We start from the raw sequence: 13,726 nt of genomic DNA on the forward strand, positions 1-13,726 counted from the left end.
CAGTCCAGAGGGCTCTGCCCCAATTTCAAGTCAGGTAATGCATATTAAACCAAACATCGCTCATATATTTACCACAATGCCCTTCACTGCTGGGCAGCACACCATGCTTATCTTTCAGTGTAGTCATTTATTTCTCGCTCACTATAATGTACTTACCTCAAAATATGTACTATATGTTATCAGATCAGGCTATTCTTTGCTTTCCAAAGTCACTGTGTGCACATAAAAAGTGACAAATTTTATATTACACACACACACACACACACACACACACACACACACACACACACACACACACACACACACACACACACACACACACACACACACACACACACACACACACACACACACACACACACACACACACACACACACCCGTCTTAGGTCATCAAATCGAAAGAAGTCATGTAAGTTCACAAACTATGGCATTTATTTCAAACAGCTTCCTTTTTTTGCTTACATTTGTACAATAAATTACAGCAACGTCCATCATCTGCAGCGTCTAATAAATACTATAGAACTTTCTTATAAGCTTTACCATTTTCTCTCTTTTCTTCTCTCTCTCGCTTTCTCTCTCTCTCTCTTTCTCACACGCTTATCCTGTCAATATTTTTTTCAAAAGAACCATAAACTTTACAACCCATGTACATATTTGAAAATACTTTTTTTCAAACCACGGTAAAACACAAAAGGCATCTAGAACAAGCACAACTAACCTAACAAGAAAATAAACAAAAACCAGAAACTGAGAAAGCATGTGCTGTGGAAATATGAAAAACAAACAAAGTATGAACTCAAACGGGACTCACGTCAGGGAAATAAAATCAATACAAGAAATAAAGACAAAGAGGGGAAGAGGAAGAAAGAAAGAAAGAAAGAAAGAAAGAAAGAAAGAAAGAAAGAAAGAAAGAAAGAAAGGAGGAGAAAAGATAAAGAAACACATGCTTTAACCTTCAAAGTGTACACAGCAACTACAGTTGAAACGATAAAACTGCCTGTACAGAAAAAAGTACATGGTACAAGATATTAAATAGCTTGACTTAAAACACACTTCTCAATATACAAATGTATAACAAAGGCATACAGTTACATACAAGTGGCAGACGGAACAGACCTTTAGGCTATGATACATCAGGGAGTCTATACAAAGGAGAGTTTAGAGATTTCCTCAGTTTTCATTCACATACGGTAACCTTGCTCATGACAATTCCACGCGAAAAATATTGTAACCGTTTTTGTGGTTAGAATTTACTAACCAAAACCATAGTTGTTTTCTCTCTCTTTTTTTTGGAAAGAAGTGTGAACCACAATTTTAACACAGCACCACCATTGTAATCCTCTTATCTTGGTTTTTACAAAGTTGTAAAGGAGAGGTGTTCGTCTTGTAAAGAGCAGTGGGCGGTTCTCTGTTCTCAACATCAACAGAGCTTTACTCCTTAACTGATTCCCTCCATTCTCGGGCACAGAAGAAAAAAAAGGGTAAAGAGTAAAGAAGACTGCAGGAGGGATTACAAAAGACATCACACATGTTGGATCACAACATGTCAACAACAATCAGAACTTACAATCAGAATATCCAGTCATACTTTTTTGCCACTCAGTCCACTGTTGTGAATATTAGGCCACAGTCACAACCCCCTTTTCACACAACGTCTGATGCTGTCATGAAGAAGTGCTTTGTTGGTGGGTGGGCGATAATACAAAAACATGGAGTGTCAGAGGGTACGATGACTTTCCTAAAACAAAACGACAACAGAAATGAAAGGGAGGAAATCAAAAGGGAAGACATGAAAAGAAAAGGCTACATGTGGAACAGACCACAGTCCTTTTAACCGTGATCTTCTAAATCGAGACAATACTAATACATCGGTCGCTTCCGGCGTCATTGCACATCCAAATACTGCCACTTTACTGTTAGGCCCCCTCTGCTCAGGGCTGTGTAAAAATTCAGTAGTAAGAAACATCAAATTTGGCTGCCAAAGTGTTGATTTTTTTTTACCCCCCTCCACATTAGTCCGTTTAACCATGATCACCTTCAGGCTAACAAATCAAATCATGCCCAGGTACTTCAGTCTTTTGTAAACAAGACAAGCACATGTCTTAGTCTGAAGAGTGAACAGGGACCAATACAGGGGTGGCACATGAAGGTCATGGGCCTCTGTATAAGATCTTCATAAGGCTCATTTAAGCTTTAAATGACACGCTATATATATATACGTATATATTACATCAACTGACATTCATAAGGCAAGAGTTCCAATTTGACACAACTCAGAATTCTGAGTTTTCGTTTGTGACGGGAATGAACATTACAGTCCATGCTGTAAGGAGAAGAGCGGCAGGGACAGGAAATGATGCACACACAGCAGCACCATTTAACTCTTAACACAGGCTTTATGAAGGCCGATACGCTAGAGCCGCCACGGATCGGACGTCCAAAAGCATTCGAAACTGTCTTTGCATCGTTTCCTCAAAGTGCCCACGGAGAGGAACCTACAAGGCACTATAGCATTGCTCAATATTCATCCACTTTATTGGCTGTCAGTGAATTAACTCCCCCCTGCCCCCTTTTGCTACACAACACAACACACCTCTAAAGCCCTGGCACTCTATGTTTCGCCTCTCCAAAGAATTGGATGATGTGACTCGAGCTTTATTTTAGAGTCACTGCTACTTAAATGGGATTTTGCTCCGCTCATAGAAATTGGGATCTGATTATTATCTGTATTGATTTTTGTTTTCTGTGGAGGTTGGTTGGGCATATTACATTACATCATCATAGCAGATGGAAGGCTAAAAAGGAAAACATAGCACTGTTCTATGTTCTACTTATAGGAATATGGTCGCACTGCTTAAGTTCCGAAGTCTTGAATGATTTCATGGGCATTTGTGTAGACAGTGCTGGCAGGCCTATTCCTTTAAGGAAATTTAAACAAAATACAGAACACTCAATGGACATACTTATTGCTTAAAAAGAACATTTCAGAACAACAACAACAACAAAACAAAAAACAGCTTTGTACTTTTTTTTCTCCTGGTGTTCACCCCCCAAATGTCTGTCGTTGAGTAAAAGTGCACTTAAGTGCAATTAGCTTGCCGAGGAAACAGTTGTCAATAGAAAATAGTGCTTGTTCAGGTTTTCTTTTAATCTTTCTTCTTGATTCCGGTCAGTTTGCTGTTGTTGTGCCCCCAGCGTTTGTGTTGGGTTTGTGTTGGGTCTGTCCTGTGTTTGTCCTGTCCGGTCCTGTCCGGTCCTGTCCTGTCAGGGTGAGCGAGGAGGAGGAGGAGGAGGAGAAGGAGGAGGGCAAAGTCAGGGGCAGGCCCCTCCCTGGTGCTGGTTGGTTAAGTGCTCAGAGCGCCCGGCTTGCTTGTGTCCGCAGGAGGCTCACTTCCTGTCACCTGCACTCCACGGACATGCCGCCAGAGTTCTGTGAGGAGCTGGAGACGGTGGGCTCGGCCAGGGTGAGCATGACGGCTGCCGTCAGGGAGCTGGAGGACGGAGAGGAGGACGAGGACGAGGAAGCTGCCACTGCACCTGCTGAGGGGAGAAGATCACAGGTGGATGTTAACAACTAGTCTGTTACCTTGTTTTACCTGTAAAATTCAACTATTAGTCCACCAACAGTGATTGGCTGAATTTGACAGGCGAAACGAAAGTCATTGGGAACATGTGGTGCTGGATTGCAAACTAATAGATCCATTTTGCCCATCACTGTACGCCAACAGGCCTACAAGAAAATCAAAACTGATGTTCAGTCAGGCCTTTATGATACAGTGGCACAATCTTGACCTGAATTGATGGTGATCAGATGGTGTACTGTTATCACAAAGTTTTAAATAACTGTAGGTAAACTAAAGAGTCTTTTACAATTAGAAGGCCAGCCAATCCCCAACCAATGACATTTTCAGATGTGTGTGTCCTACCAGTGAGACCAGTTTCATGATAATAATGAAATGTTTGTTTTTTTTCCTTGTTTAATATACGGTGTTATACAGTACAGTATTTAAGAATAGAGCATTGAATGTTGAAATTCTCTTTTTGGAACGTCAGAATTCCTAACGCAAAGAGGCATTGTACACTACACTTACTTTCCCGCTCCTTCTTTTTCATGCGTTTTCGTCTTCGGTCAATGGATGCCACTTCTGACTTGAGTGAGAGATAGTGATTGCGGATGTCCTGAAGCTTCTCCTGCAGGAATGCTATCTTCTCCAAGCTGGACATCTTCTCCAGGTCGGCTGCATGTTCAGAGGAAAAAAAAAGAAAATAATACCCTCATGTTATTGTGACACCTCATTTGCTGATCTTGGCCTTGCTCTTGGCCTTCTTGACCTTGCTCTACGTTTCTCAGGCATTAAGAAGAAACTTGACAAAAAGCCCTTCAAAATCACCTCTATAAAACGTCATGGCTTTGCAAACGATTCAATAATGTCCAATAAAAGAAATGATGAACTGTTTGTATTGCCTAACAATGACACAGTGGTTCGATGATTGATGCAGGTGTTCTACACCTTTGGCTGACCATGTAGACTTATATTAGAAAAACAATCTGAAGGTGTCAGTTACACTTCATTGCATTGCACTGCACTGCATTTGGCTGACTTACAAGGATATAATCCGCCTGGTGCGACACTGTGTTAGACGCCTTGTTCAAGGGCACGTCAGCCACGCATGAATGTGCAGTAGACCACTGAAGGCCTTTTTTCCCTCCAACCTCCAAATTTGTATCATAACGGTTACCAAAATCAAACCTTCACTGCTACCTCTACCAGAGCCAGTTTATACGATTCCAAGACGCACTCCGCAACCTCTAGGCCAAGTGTTTTTTCAGTCTCCCTCCCACATTTTTCTTTATAGGTTACTGATTGTATTGAAGGGCAAGAATAATGTTGCCTGGTTTGAGCCTCAATGCAGGGTACCAAATGTGGGGGAACTCAAAAGTTCCCAGAGAAACCCTTACAGTTCACTGAAGAACCTAGAAGCTCTTGGAAGAAGAACGCTTCGGAGTTTTTCCAACAGTGACAATCGAAGGGTTTCCTTAAAGCGGAATTCAGCTTTCAAACAATATTGTGCCCTATCTCTGTATTTGACCACATTATAACAGGGGATTATGCTGCCACTGGATATAATACATTTATATTAAATATAAAAGCTATTCATTGTTTTAGTAATGGTGATTTGAAGCGTTGTCAAATCACCAGATGAACCTTAAGGGGGTCTTCAGTTTGCTACTGTGGAGGGACACCTAAAGGTTATCTGAGGAAAACCTTGGGGTTCTTTCAAGCACCTAAGATTTAATCAGAAAACCTTAAGGACTTTAACATCACATTACATAACACTTTGCTGGCGCTTTTATCCAAAGCGACTTAGTTATTATTGACAGGTTATTGGTTACAGTACCTGGAGCAGTATGGGGTTAGGTGCTTTGCTAAAGAGCACTACAGCGAAGGGTGGGGGTGTAGGGAGAGGTAAGGGTGTAAAGTTGGTTGAGAGGTTCAGTTGTTCTACTCACACATCTGGAAGCTCCACTTGTAGACGCGTGCGGAGCGCCCCTGGTGGTCCCGATGGTGCGTGTGTTCTGCGTCCCCGTGCTTGTGGTACTTGTGGTGGCCCGAGGGAGGGGTCCTGCCCGGGCACTTCAGGTCCGATGGGCTGGGCTTGGTGGTGGGTGACTTGGAGGCGCCCTCGCTGACCGACTGGTCCTCGCTATCACTGCTGTGAGCTGCGGAGGTTAGAAATGCATATGGTGACCCATCATTACATTATATTTACCGGACGCTTTCATCCTGGCCTGGTTCTTCTCACGCAGACCCTTCGTGCATTTTCGCTCCATCTGCGTGAGAACCAGGTTACTTTCATCCAATGTAACTTGAGGAAGATCACGAGATTGATCATGAGATCAATGATGAACCACTGTGTTTAAGCACCATGCAGCCACAATATCTTAAATGCCAATTTTCATCTTAGCTAGCAGACACACGTGGAACCATCTCTACAGCATGAAAAACCATTTATGAGACAATAAAAGTACCATTAGCCTATTACGACATGCCATTACAAAATTGCTGTTACCAGCATGGCAATGACCAAGGCGGAGCAGAAAGTCTAAGAGTATAATGCATTGCTAAAGGCCCTATGTTATGTCATAGTAGTGTAGTACTGTGGTAGTTAACTTTTCAATGACTATTACAGTGTCCCATTGGTTCCATTACTTACTGCAACAAATTATTGTATGGGACATCAATGGTGTAGTAGAGACACTTTTCTAATGCCAAAGGAAATCAAGCAGTTAAGGTTTTATAAATAATGTTCTTTTTGGATTTTTGGTGCAGTCTCAAAGGCTGTGAAAAAAATGTCCAGGACAGCTCCGCACAAGAGTGCCCTACATCAGTATCATTACCCTGAATTACAGCCCATGTGTTGCACCATGATACACATGATATAGCACATTTACAAACCACATGGGAGCACTGTCCCTTGGGGGCCCAGAAGACCACACGTAGTAAGCCACAAAATAAACAAGATACCACTTTTATGTTGAAAGGCAGGGGGAGCCCGGAGCAGTCTGGCCCCCTGAGTGACTACCGGTGGCTAATCTGCCCCAAAAAGTGTTTTGTTACTAATCAGCGGCTCATTATGCCCACTCATCTCCATGCAAATCTCATCATTATGTCTCTGACAGAGAGAGGGGGAAAAAGCTAGCAGCTGGTGCTGGCTGCACATGGCCATGTAGCAGACAGTCTCTCTCTCTCTCTCTCTCTCTCTCTCTCTCTCTCTCTCTCTCTCTCTCTCTCTCTCTCTCTCTCTCTCTCTCTCTCTCTCTCTCTCTCTCTCTCTCTCTCTCTCTCTCTCTCTCTCTCTCTCTCTCTCTCTCTCTCTCACGCCCACTGCCCCTCAACCTCAACCCCAACCCGCTCACCAAAAAGGAACTTGCAGTCAGCCAAGAGGCTTCCCAGAGTGAGAGAGTGAGAGAAAGGAAGAGATATAGATAAAAATAGAGAACGAGAGAGAGACACACACACACAAAAGGCCGAAAGGTTCCCAGACTCCTACAGAGAAAGAGAGAGAGAGAGAGAGAGAGAGAGAGAGAGAGAGAGAGAGAGAGAGAAGAAAAGAGAGAAAATGGTCAAGCTTATAAGAAAGAGAGAGAGAGAGAAAGAGAGAGCGCAAGACAGAGAGGGGAAAATATAGAAAAAGAGAGAGGGGAAAAGATAGAAAGCGAGAGCATGGCCTACTTCATACACAGTTTTTTTCTTGCGTACCTGTTTTCCTGTTCTTCTTGGGATGCAGGCCCATGCTCTTATGGCTCCTCTTGTGTTTCTTTGATATTACGCCGCTGCCGCCTTGGGAGTCTTTGTGTCGCTTCTGACCGGCCGACGCTGCTGCCAATAGCAATGAAACAGATGAAGGCACATGAGAGGCATGCCAAATTACACCACACTTCGGCTTTTGGGACACACATAAGAGACCGCTGACAAAAAAATTATGACTTAGTTCCACATTTTTCGAAATCATTTATTGACGGTCATTTTTTGTCATGTGTTTCGATTAAGCTAAATGAACCCATTGAAACCTAAGGCACCTGCAAAAACACGCCTGCTGAATGTCTAAGGCCTTTTTTTTGGGAAAAAGTGCCCTCAGCCAATAGAAACCTGAATATCTCAGCCTCCAAAGCACATATAAACATGAAATGAGTTGCATTTACACGTAAAAACTAGCACCCTCATCTTGCATTTGAATTCATTCAATATACCCACATTTTTTATAAAACACTTAAATCTCAAGAGCCTATGTCGCTGCAGGCACCTAGGTAAAAGCAGCGTATACATGGGTTTACCGTTTGTAAACAATCCCTGGCTGCGCACTGTTCAAGCCCTGATTGTTGGAAACTGCTGTCACTCAAAAAATACGCTCATGTGGTTGGCTGCTTGACCCACCTCATATCGCCAATGTTTGTGAATGGAAAACCCAAGTATACACAGCATCAGGACCCCGTTTCTCCAGTTAGCAACTGACTTGGTTGCCAATGGGAATTTACATTGCAACCAAGTAAGTTGTTAACTTAGTTAGCAACGGCGTTGTCGAGAAACTCACGCCTGGTTTAAATGGGTTAAAGGGCGTTAAGACTCTACTCCTGGTTCTATCCTTGCAGTCTTCCTGTCTTTCCTCACCTTTGGATTTCTGCTCGCTCTCCTGCTGACTGCTGTTGCTGAGCTCCAGGCTGCAGTTGCTGTTACTGTTGCAGGAGAGGCTGAGAGGGTCGAACACTGTCGCCACCGCCACCGCCGCCGCTGCTGCCTTGGAGGGTGGAGAGGGAGAACCAGCCCCCCTCTCCTCCTCCTCCTCTTCCTCCTCCTCCTCCTCCTCCTCCTCCTGCAGGGGAGTTCGCTCCATCTCCTGCAGCTCGCCCCCGAGACTCTCCACCTCCACCGTGCTGCTGTCCGACTCGCTGCGGCCTAGCCGGCTCTCATCCACCAGCAGCGGCCCCACGGCCGATGGGGACCCCACTGCCACAGGGGACCCCGAGTTGGAGGCCGCGGTGGCAGTGGTGGTGGTGGTGGTGGTGGTGGACGGGGCCATGGTGGGTGCAGAGGGGGTAAGCACGGGGCTGCTGCTGCTGCAGGTGGTGGCTGGTGTCCGACTGGGGTTCTCCAGGGGACCCCCACTGCTGCCGCTGCCGCCGCTGCTGCTGAGGGCAGGGGACTCGGGGGTGGTGGGCGGCGTGTTGAGGACAGAGTTGCTGCCGCTGCTGCAGGGGTACTCCTCCCGCATCTTCTCCTCCTCCTCCTCTTCCTCCTCCATCTTGTCCTCCTCCATCTCCACCTCCTCCTCAGCCTCGGCGTGTTCCATGTCCTCCTCCTCCTCCATGGCTTCGTTCTCCGCGTCAGGCTCGGCCTCGGTGTCGCGGTCCGCGTCGTCGCCACACTCGTCCGGGCCGGCCTCCGCGGTCGGGGGAGGGGGCGAGTTCTGGGCCTCCGTGTCCGAGTCGGAGAAGAGCTCCTTCAGGGTCTTCTTGGGCCACTGGGGCTGGATGCTGGACCACACGTCCTTCTGGCCTTTGGTCCGGCAGCCCATGGGACGCTCCTCGCCACCCGCCGCCGCCCCCGACGGCGACGACGACGAAGACGTCGCCAACTTGGCCCGCTTCTCTGGAATCTCCCAGAAGGCCGAGGAGGCGGAAGAGGAGGATGCCGACGAGCGCCCGCCGCCGCCGCCGCCGCCGCCTTTGGACTTCTCCTTCAGGCCGTTGTACTTCTTGGTGGGGGAGGCTTTGGTTTTGGGGTGCCCCCTTGACGACGAAGAGGTTGAGCCGTCCTTGGCAGGGGTTTCGGCGCCGGCGGTGGGGCGGCTCCTACTGCTCTCGTCCTCAGAGCTGCTGCTGGAGGCGTCGGCCCTCCCCTGTAGCGATGCCCGCTCCCGGTCCTCTCCTCCGGGCTTCTTGGGCGATGTGCCGCTGGGCAGCCAGTCTCCCCCTCCAGTCCTGCTGCTCCGGGGCTTCGACTCTCTCTTCGCCACCTGGTTCTTTGGGGTGCGCTCCGCCGGGGTACCTTCAGACTTCCTCTTGTTGCGTTGTCCACTCTCGGCGGTCTCGGGTTCGAAGGGCCCCCGGCGTTTAGCGGCCGGGCCCAGCTCGGGGGATTCTTGGCAGCAGGCCGCCTCTTTGGCGCTGGCCGGCGATCCAGCCGCCATCGCTGCCGAGGCTGTCGAAGAGCCTTTGAAGACGCCTGCTGGCAGGGAGCCGCCCTCCCAGCGCTCCAGTGCGTGGTGTGGGGAGGAGGAAGGGTGGCCCTTCCGGTGACTTCCGCGGCCCGACGGACCCTCCAGGCGGTCATTGGCAGCCTCGTCCTCGTCCCTCTCGCTATCGTCCGAGGAGGTCTCCGAACCTGCATGAGCACAACACAGGGTCAGAACCTATTATATTATGGAGTTTCTTCAATGACCCTTTTATAATATGGTCTCTCCTGTGAACTCTAAGCTCTTTGCAGGACATAAAAGACAAGACACCAACAAGCACAGGGCTGCGAAAACAAAGAGAGACCAAGAGTCTATTTTACTGCAATCTAGGTCCAGTGATCCATTTGAAATAAGAAAATAATTGATTTGATGATTGATTTGATCTCAACCAACTAAACCAACAACCATGTTAGCCTGATATATTTTTTAATTTGCAGTTGAGCTACAGGTGGTTTCTTCTTACTACACCAGTCCAGGTGCCTCATATGAGACAGCATCACAGGACTGACATGCTTTACCCTCCACAGTAAATGCTCTCAAGAGAAGACTGATTCTTGGTTTTTTTTCTGCAATGGATATGGAATATGGAGATTAGGGTTAAAAATGGTCCCTGGTACCTGGTCATAAAGGCATCTGACTTTGCAACGTGCCCTCTAAAATTTGGGATTCTTGCAGACTTTTTGCCTTACTGTTTACTTACTGATGATGACAGCAAAGCCATGCATCAGCTACACCTGCCTAGCAGGCCATGGAGAAATGAGCTAGGGTTTTTTTTGTGCTTTTTTTTTTTGCTGGTTACCTTTGTCGTCGCAGTCTCCCATCTTTGGGAAAACATCTCTGCTGGCGTTTGGTTTTGACGATCGGTTGACACGGTTATTTTTAGAGGGCGTCATATCCTCTTTGTCGCTCAGTCGCTCTATTCTGTCTCTTTCCTTTTCCGTTTTGTTCTGAAATATCAGGGGTGAGAAAGTCAGATTGTTGTGCATGAAGCTTTGTGTTTTATTAAGAAAATATACATAAAAAAGAGGCACACTACCCACCTTTATTTTTTTGCGATGCTTCACTTTAGGTACATTCTTGTTGACTGGCCGCACAATCTTATCCGCTTTGACCCATTCGTCATACCTGGTCGAGAAATGGACAAAAAAATAAACCCAATGATCAGCTAAAGAAGCAAAATGGCTGTTGTTTGTACATGAACACCACAAAGTGATGGAGCAGCACAATCATACATACGGTAAGTCACCAAGCATGGCAGTTCAGTCACACATACTCGAAACAACATACAAACACAAGCAAGAAGGCCTTAAACTGCAGGGAAAGAAAATTAGACAGTCTTTTCCAACATAACAAAACCAACACAGATAAATAAAAAAAAAGAAAACAAAGAAAACAAAAGGATTGTCAACAGGCACCTATTGATTAGCAAAGCCCACAAAATCACAAGAACATCTACATCATCCTACACGTTTAACCAACAAAATATGAATCAGACAAGCAAGGCCATTGCCCCTTTTCTACACAGTCCATCTAGCTACTTTTAAGGACCTGGCTAGAAAGCTGGAGTTGCTCTCTATCTAAAGGCGTTCACACTTTACTGTTGAGTAAAACCTCAAGGGGATATGACATCATGATGCCCTACTCCACAATAGCACAGCAGCACTGACACAGGCGGCAGCATTACACGCACACGCACACGCGCGCACACGCGCACGCACACGCGCACGCGCACGCACACGCACACGCACACGCACACGCACACGCACACGCACACGCACACGCACACACACACGTGGCTGGAGGGGCATCCCAGGGGCATAATACGAGACGTAGTACTAGTGTCTCTCCCTGGATGTCCTCAGTGGGAAACATCAAGGTGCTGGTGCTCGAATGCCAGTTTTTATTTTAAGTCCTTTTTTTTCATTTTCGCTTTCAACCACTAGATGGCCACAGTGCAATCTACTAAGGGGGGAAACAATAACATTGGACTGAATCTGGGGGGTCGGATTTGAAGCAAGAGCAGAAAAATGATGACGTCTTCCCCCAAAGTTTCATTCATGGGGGGGGTGAGGGGGGCAAATTAAGAACCCTACTAGGACAGCCATTCCTGCCATGATTTCTTTGCTCATGTGGGGGGTGGGGGTGGGGGGGGGGGGTGTTATCACAAAATGCAACAGAGGGCAATGCTAGGCACGAGTCCCTGCGAGGTCCCTGCTTACCTGATGTTCCAGCCACAGTAGTGCACCAGGTAGAGCACCTCTTTCCCCTCCAGGTCTGACTCTTTGACTGTGGCTTGGTACGTCTTCTGCTCGCGGCCTCGACCATACCTCACCTGCACCTTCATCCCAGGGGCGTAACACTTTAACTCTTCCCCTTCCTCCTTCTCCTTCTCCTCCTCCTCCCCCATCATCTCCTCCTCCTCCTCCTCCTCCTCCTCCTCCTGACAGCTGCTGTCAGCCCTGCAAGAAAGACAATTCAGCATCTATCCTCCTAGCCCTAGTAGTATGTAATACCCTACTGCAGGCCCTCCTACCCCAACACAACAACCACAACCACAACAACAACAAGAGGAAACAACACAGAACCACCACCACCACCATCACCATCATCACCACAAAGGACCACAACCACCCACCCTTACATCCACCCTTACCCTCCCCTTACTTCCCTCCCAGCCCAGTGGGCCCTTCCCTTCCCTGGCTGGCTGACTGGCTGGCTGGCTGGCTCCCTAGCACTACCTCCTGTCACCACTTCCTCCACCCTGCTCTTATTACAGAGAGCCCAAGTCATGCCCCTCCATGGAACCCACAACTGAACTAACTAATCAGAGTCAACAAAAAAAATCTCTGTATTGAATGCAAATTGGTTGGGGTTTTTTTTGGGAGGGGGTGGTCTTGGGTCCCATGAAGGGGCCGTGACTTTGTGTTTCATACCCACACACACCCTTTGTGTCCACCCCTGTTTGTAAAACTGGATGCTAGATCACCCCCCGCCCATCCTTGCTCTCTCTCTCTCCCTCTCTCTCTCTCTTTCTCTGACATACACTTACAGTACAACTACATCCGCCCAGTCCCACCCAAACACAAACTATATAGACTGACAGACCTGCAGGGCACCCGACAAGTTTTCACAATAACATTACATATTTAAAAGGGCTGTCACAGAAAAAAAGTATTATCTATTCATTTACTTGACAAATGTTCAATTCGAAGTAATATCCAATTCCATCAACACCAATGTGGATTATGATTGATTACGTATGGTTAAATAATTCATATACTACCAGTCACAGTTGGAATGTAAGGGGGATCAGGTGTTGGTCTGTCTGACCTACTACTGATGTCTGATTGTAGTAGGCAGAGAGTATGGGCGCAGAGGTGGGGGTGGGGGGGGGGGGGGTGGCGTTTGGTTGGCACAGGTTGGCAGAGAGTAGGATGGCACAGCAAAGCACAGCAACAGCAGGCTCAGGCCACTACACAGTGGTGTTAGACAGCAGCACAGTCAGAGAGGCTAGATAGGCCCTACACACGCCACGATCTGAGCTTCACACCAAAACACACACATACACATGAACACACATGCACACATGCACGCACGCACGGCACGCCAACACACCCACCTACACGCACACACACACGCACACGCACACGCACACGCACACGCACACGCACACGCACACGCACACACACACACACACACACACACACACACACACACACACAGGGAATGTCCCCAATGTCTTTTGAATATGAACGCAGCTCAAACACTTGCATATGTAAAGGCAGCTGATATTCTCCCTACACTACCTCCAACTTGCAGAGCATCTGCCTGGAGAAACAAAGCAACAGGGACCAACCCGACATGTATGAGAGCTTAAAGTGATACTGTCCCATTTTTGGAAATAAGCTCATACTACACCTCCTCTTGAGTAAGATAATAGGGTTTTACCGTTCTCCTGAACTTTCAACCTTTTTCTGGTTATGGCAGTGC

At 47.1% G+C, this 13,726-nt stretch overlaps 1 protein-coding gene across 3 annotated transcripts in view; it reads right to left on the bottom strand.

The window, feature by feature from the left end:
• Positions 1–569: 569 nt before the first annotated feature.
• arid4b (AT-rich interaction domain 4B) overlaps positions 570–13,726 on the bottom strand; it is a 75,170-nt gene continuing 62,013 nt past the window's right edge. The window contains exons 17-24 of one of the 3 annotated variants that reach the window (XM_063191880.1): positions 11,956–12,195; positions 10,777–10,861; positions 10,536–10,683; positions 8,173–9,885; positions 7,264–7,380; positions 5,514–5,723; positions 4,093–4,239; positions 570–3,541 (exon numbers count right to left, since the gene is read on the bottom strand). In XM_063191880.1, coding sequence (XP_063047950.1) covers positions 3,399–3,541; positions 4,093–4,239; positions 5,514–5,723; positions 7,264–7,380; positions 8,173–9,885; positions 10,536–10,683; positions 10,777–10,861; positions 11,956–12,195 — 2,803 coding nt within the window. In that variant the 3' untranslated portion in view covers positions 570–3,398. Of the gene's footprint in view, positions 3,542–4,092; positions 4,240–5,513; positions 5,724–7,263; positions 7,384–8,172; positions 9,886–10,535; positions 10,684–10,776; positions 10,862–11,955; positions 12,196–13,726 lie in introns of all 3 variants that reach the window. The other 2 variants (XM_063191879.1, XM_063191881.1) reach the window with 2 other exon arrangements.

This window comes from Engraulis encrasicolus, chromosome 24, assembly GCF_034702125.1.
Source record: "Engraulis encrasicolus isolate BLACKSEA-1 chromosome 24, IST_EnEncr_1.0, whole genome shotgun sequence".
NCBI classification, from domain to species: Eukaryota; Metazoa; Chordata; class Actinopteri; order Clupeiformes; family Engraulidae; genus Engraulis; species Engraulis encrasicolus.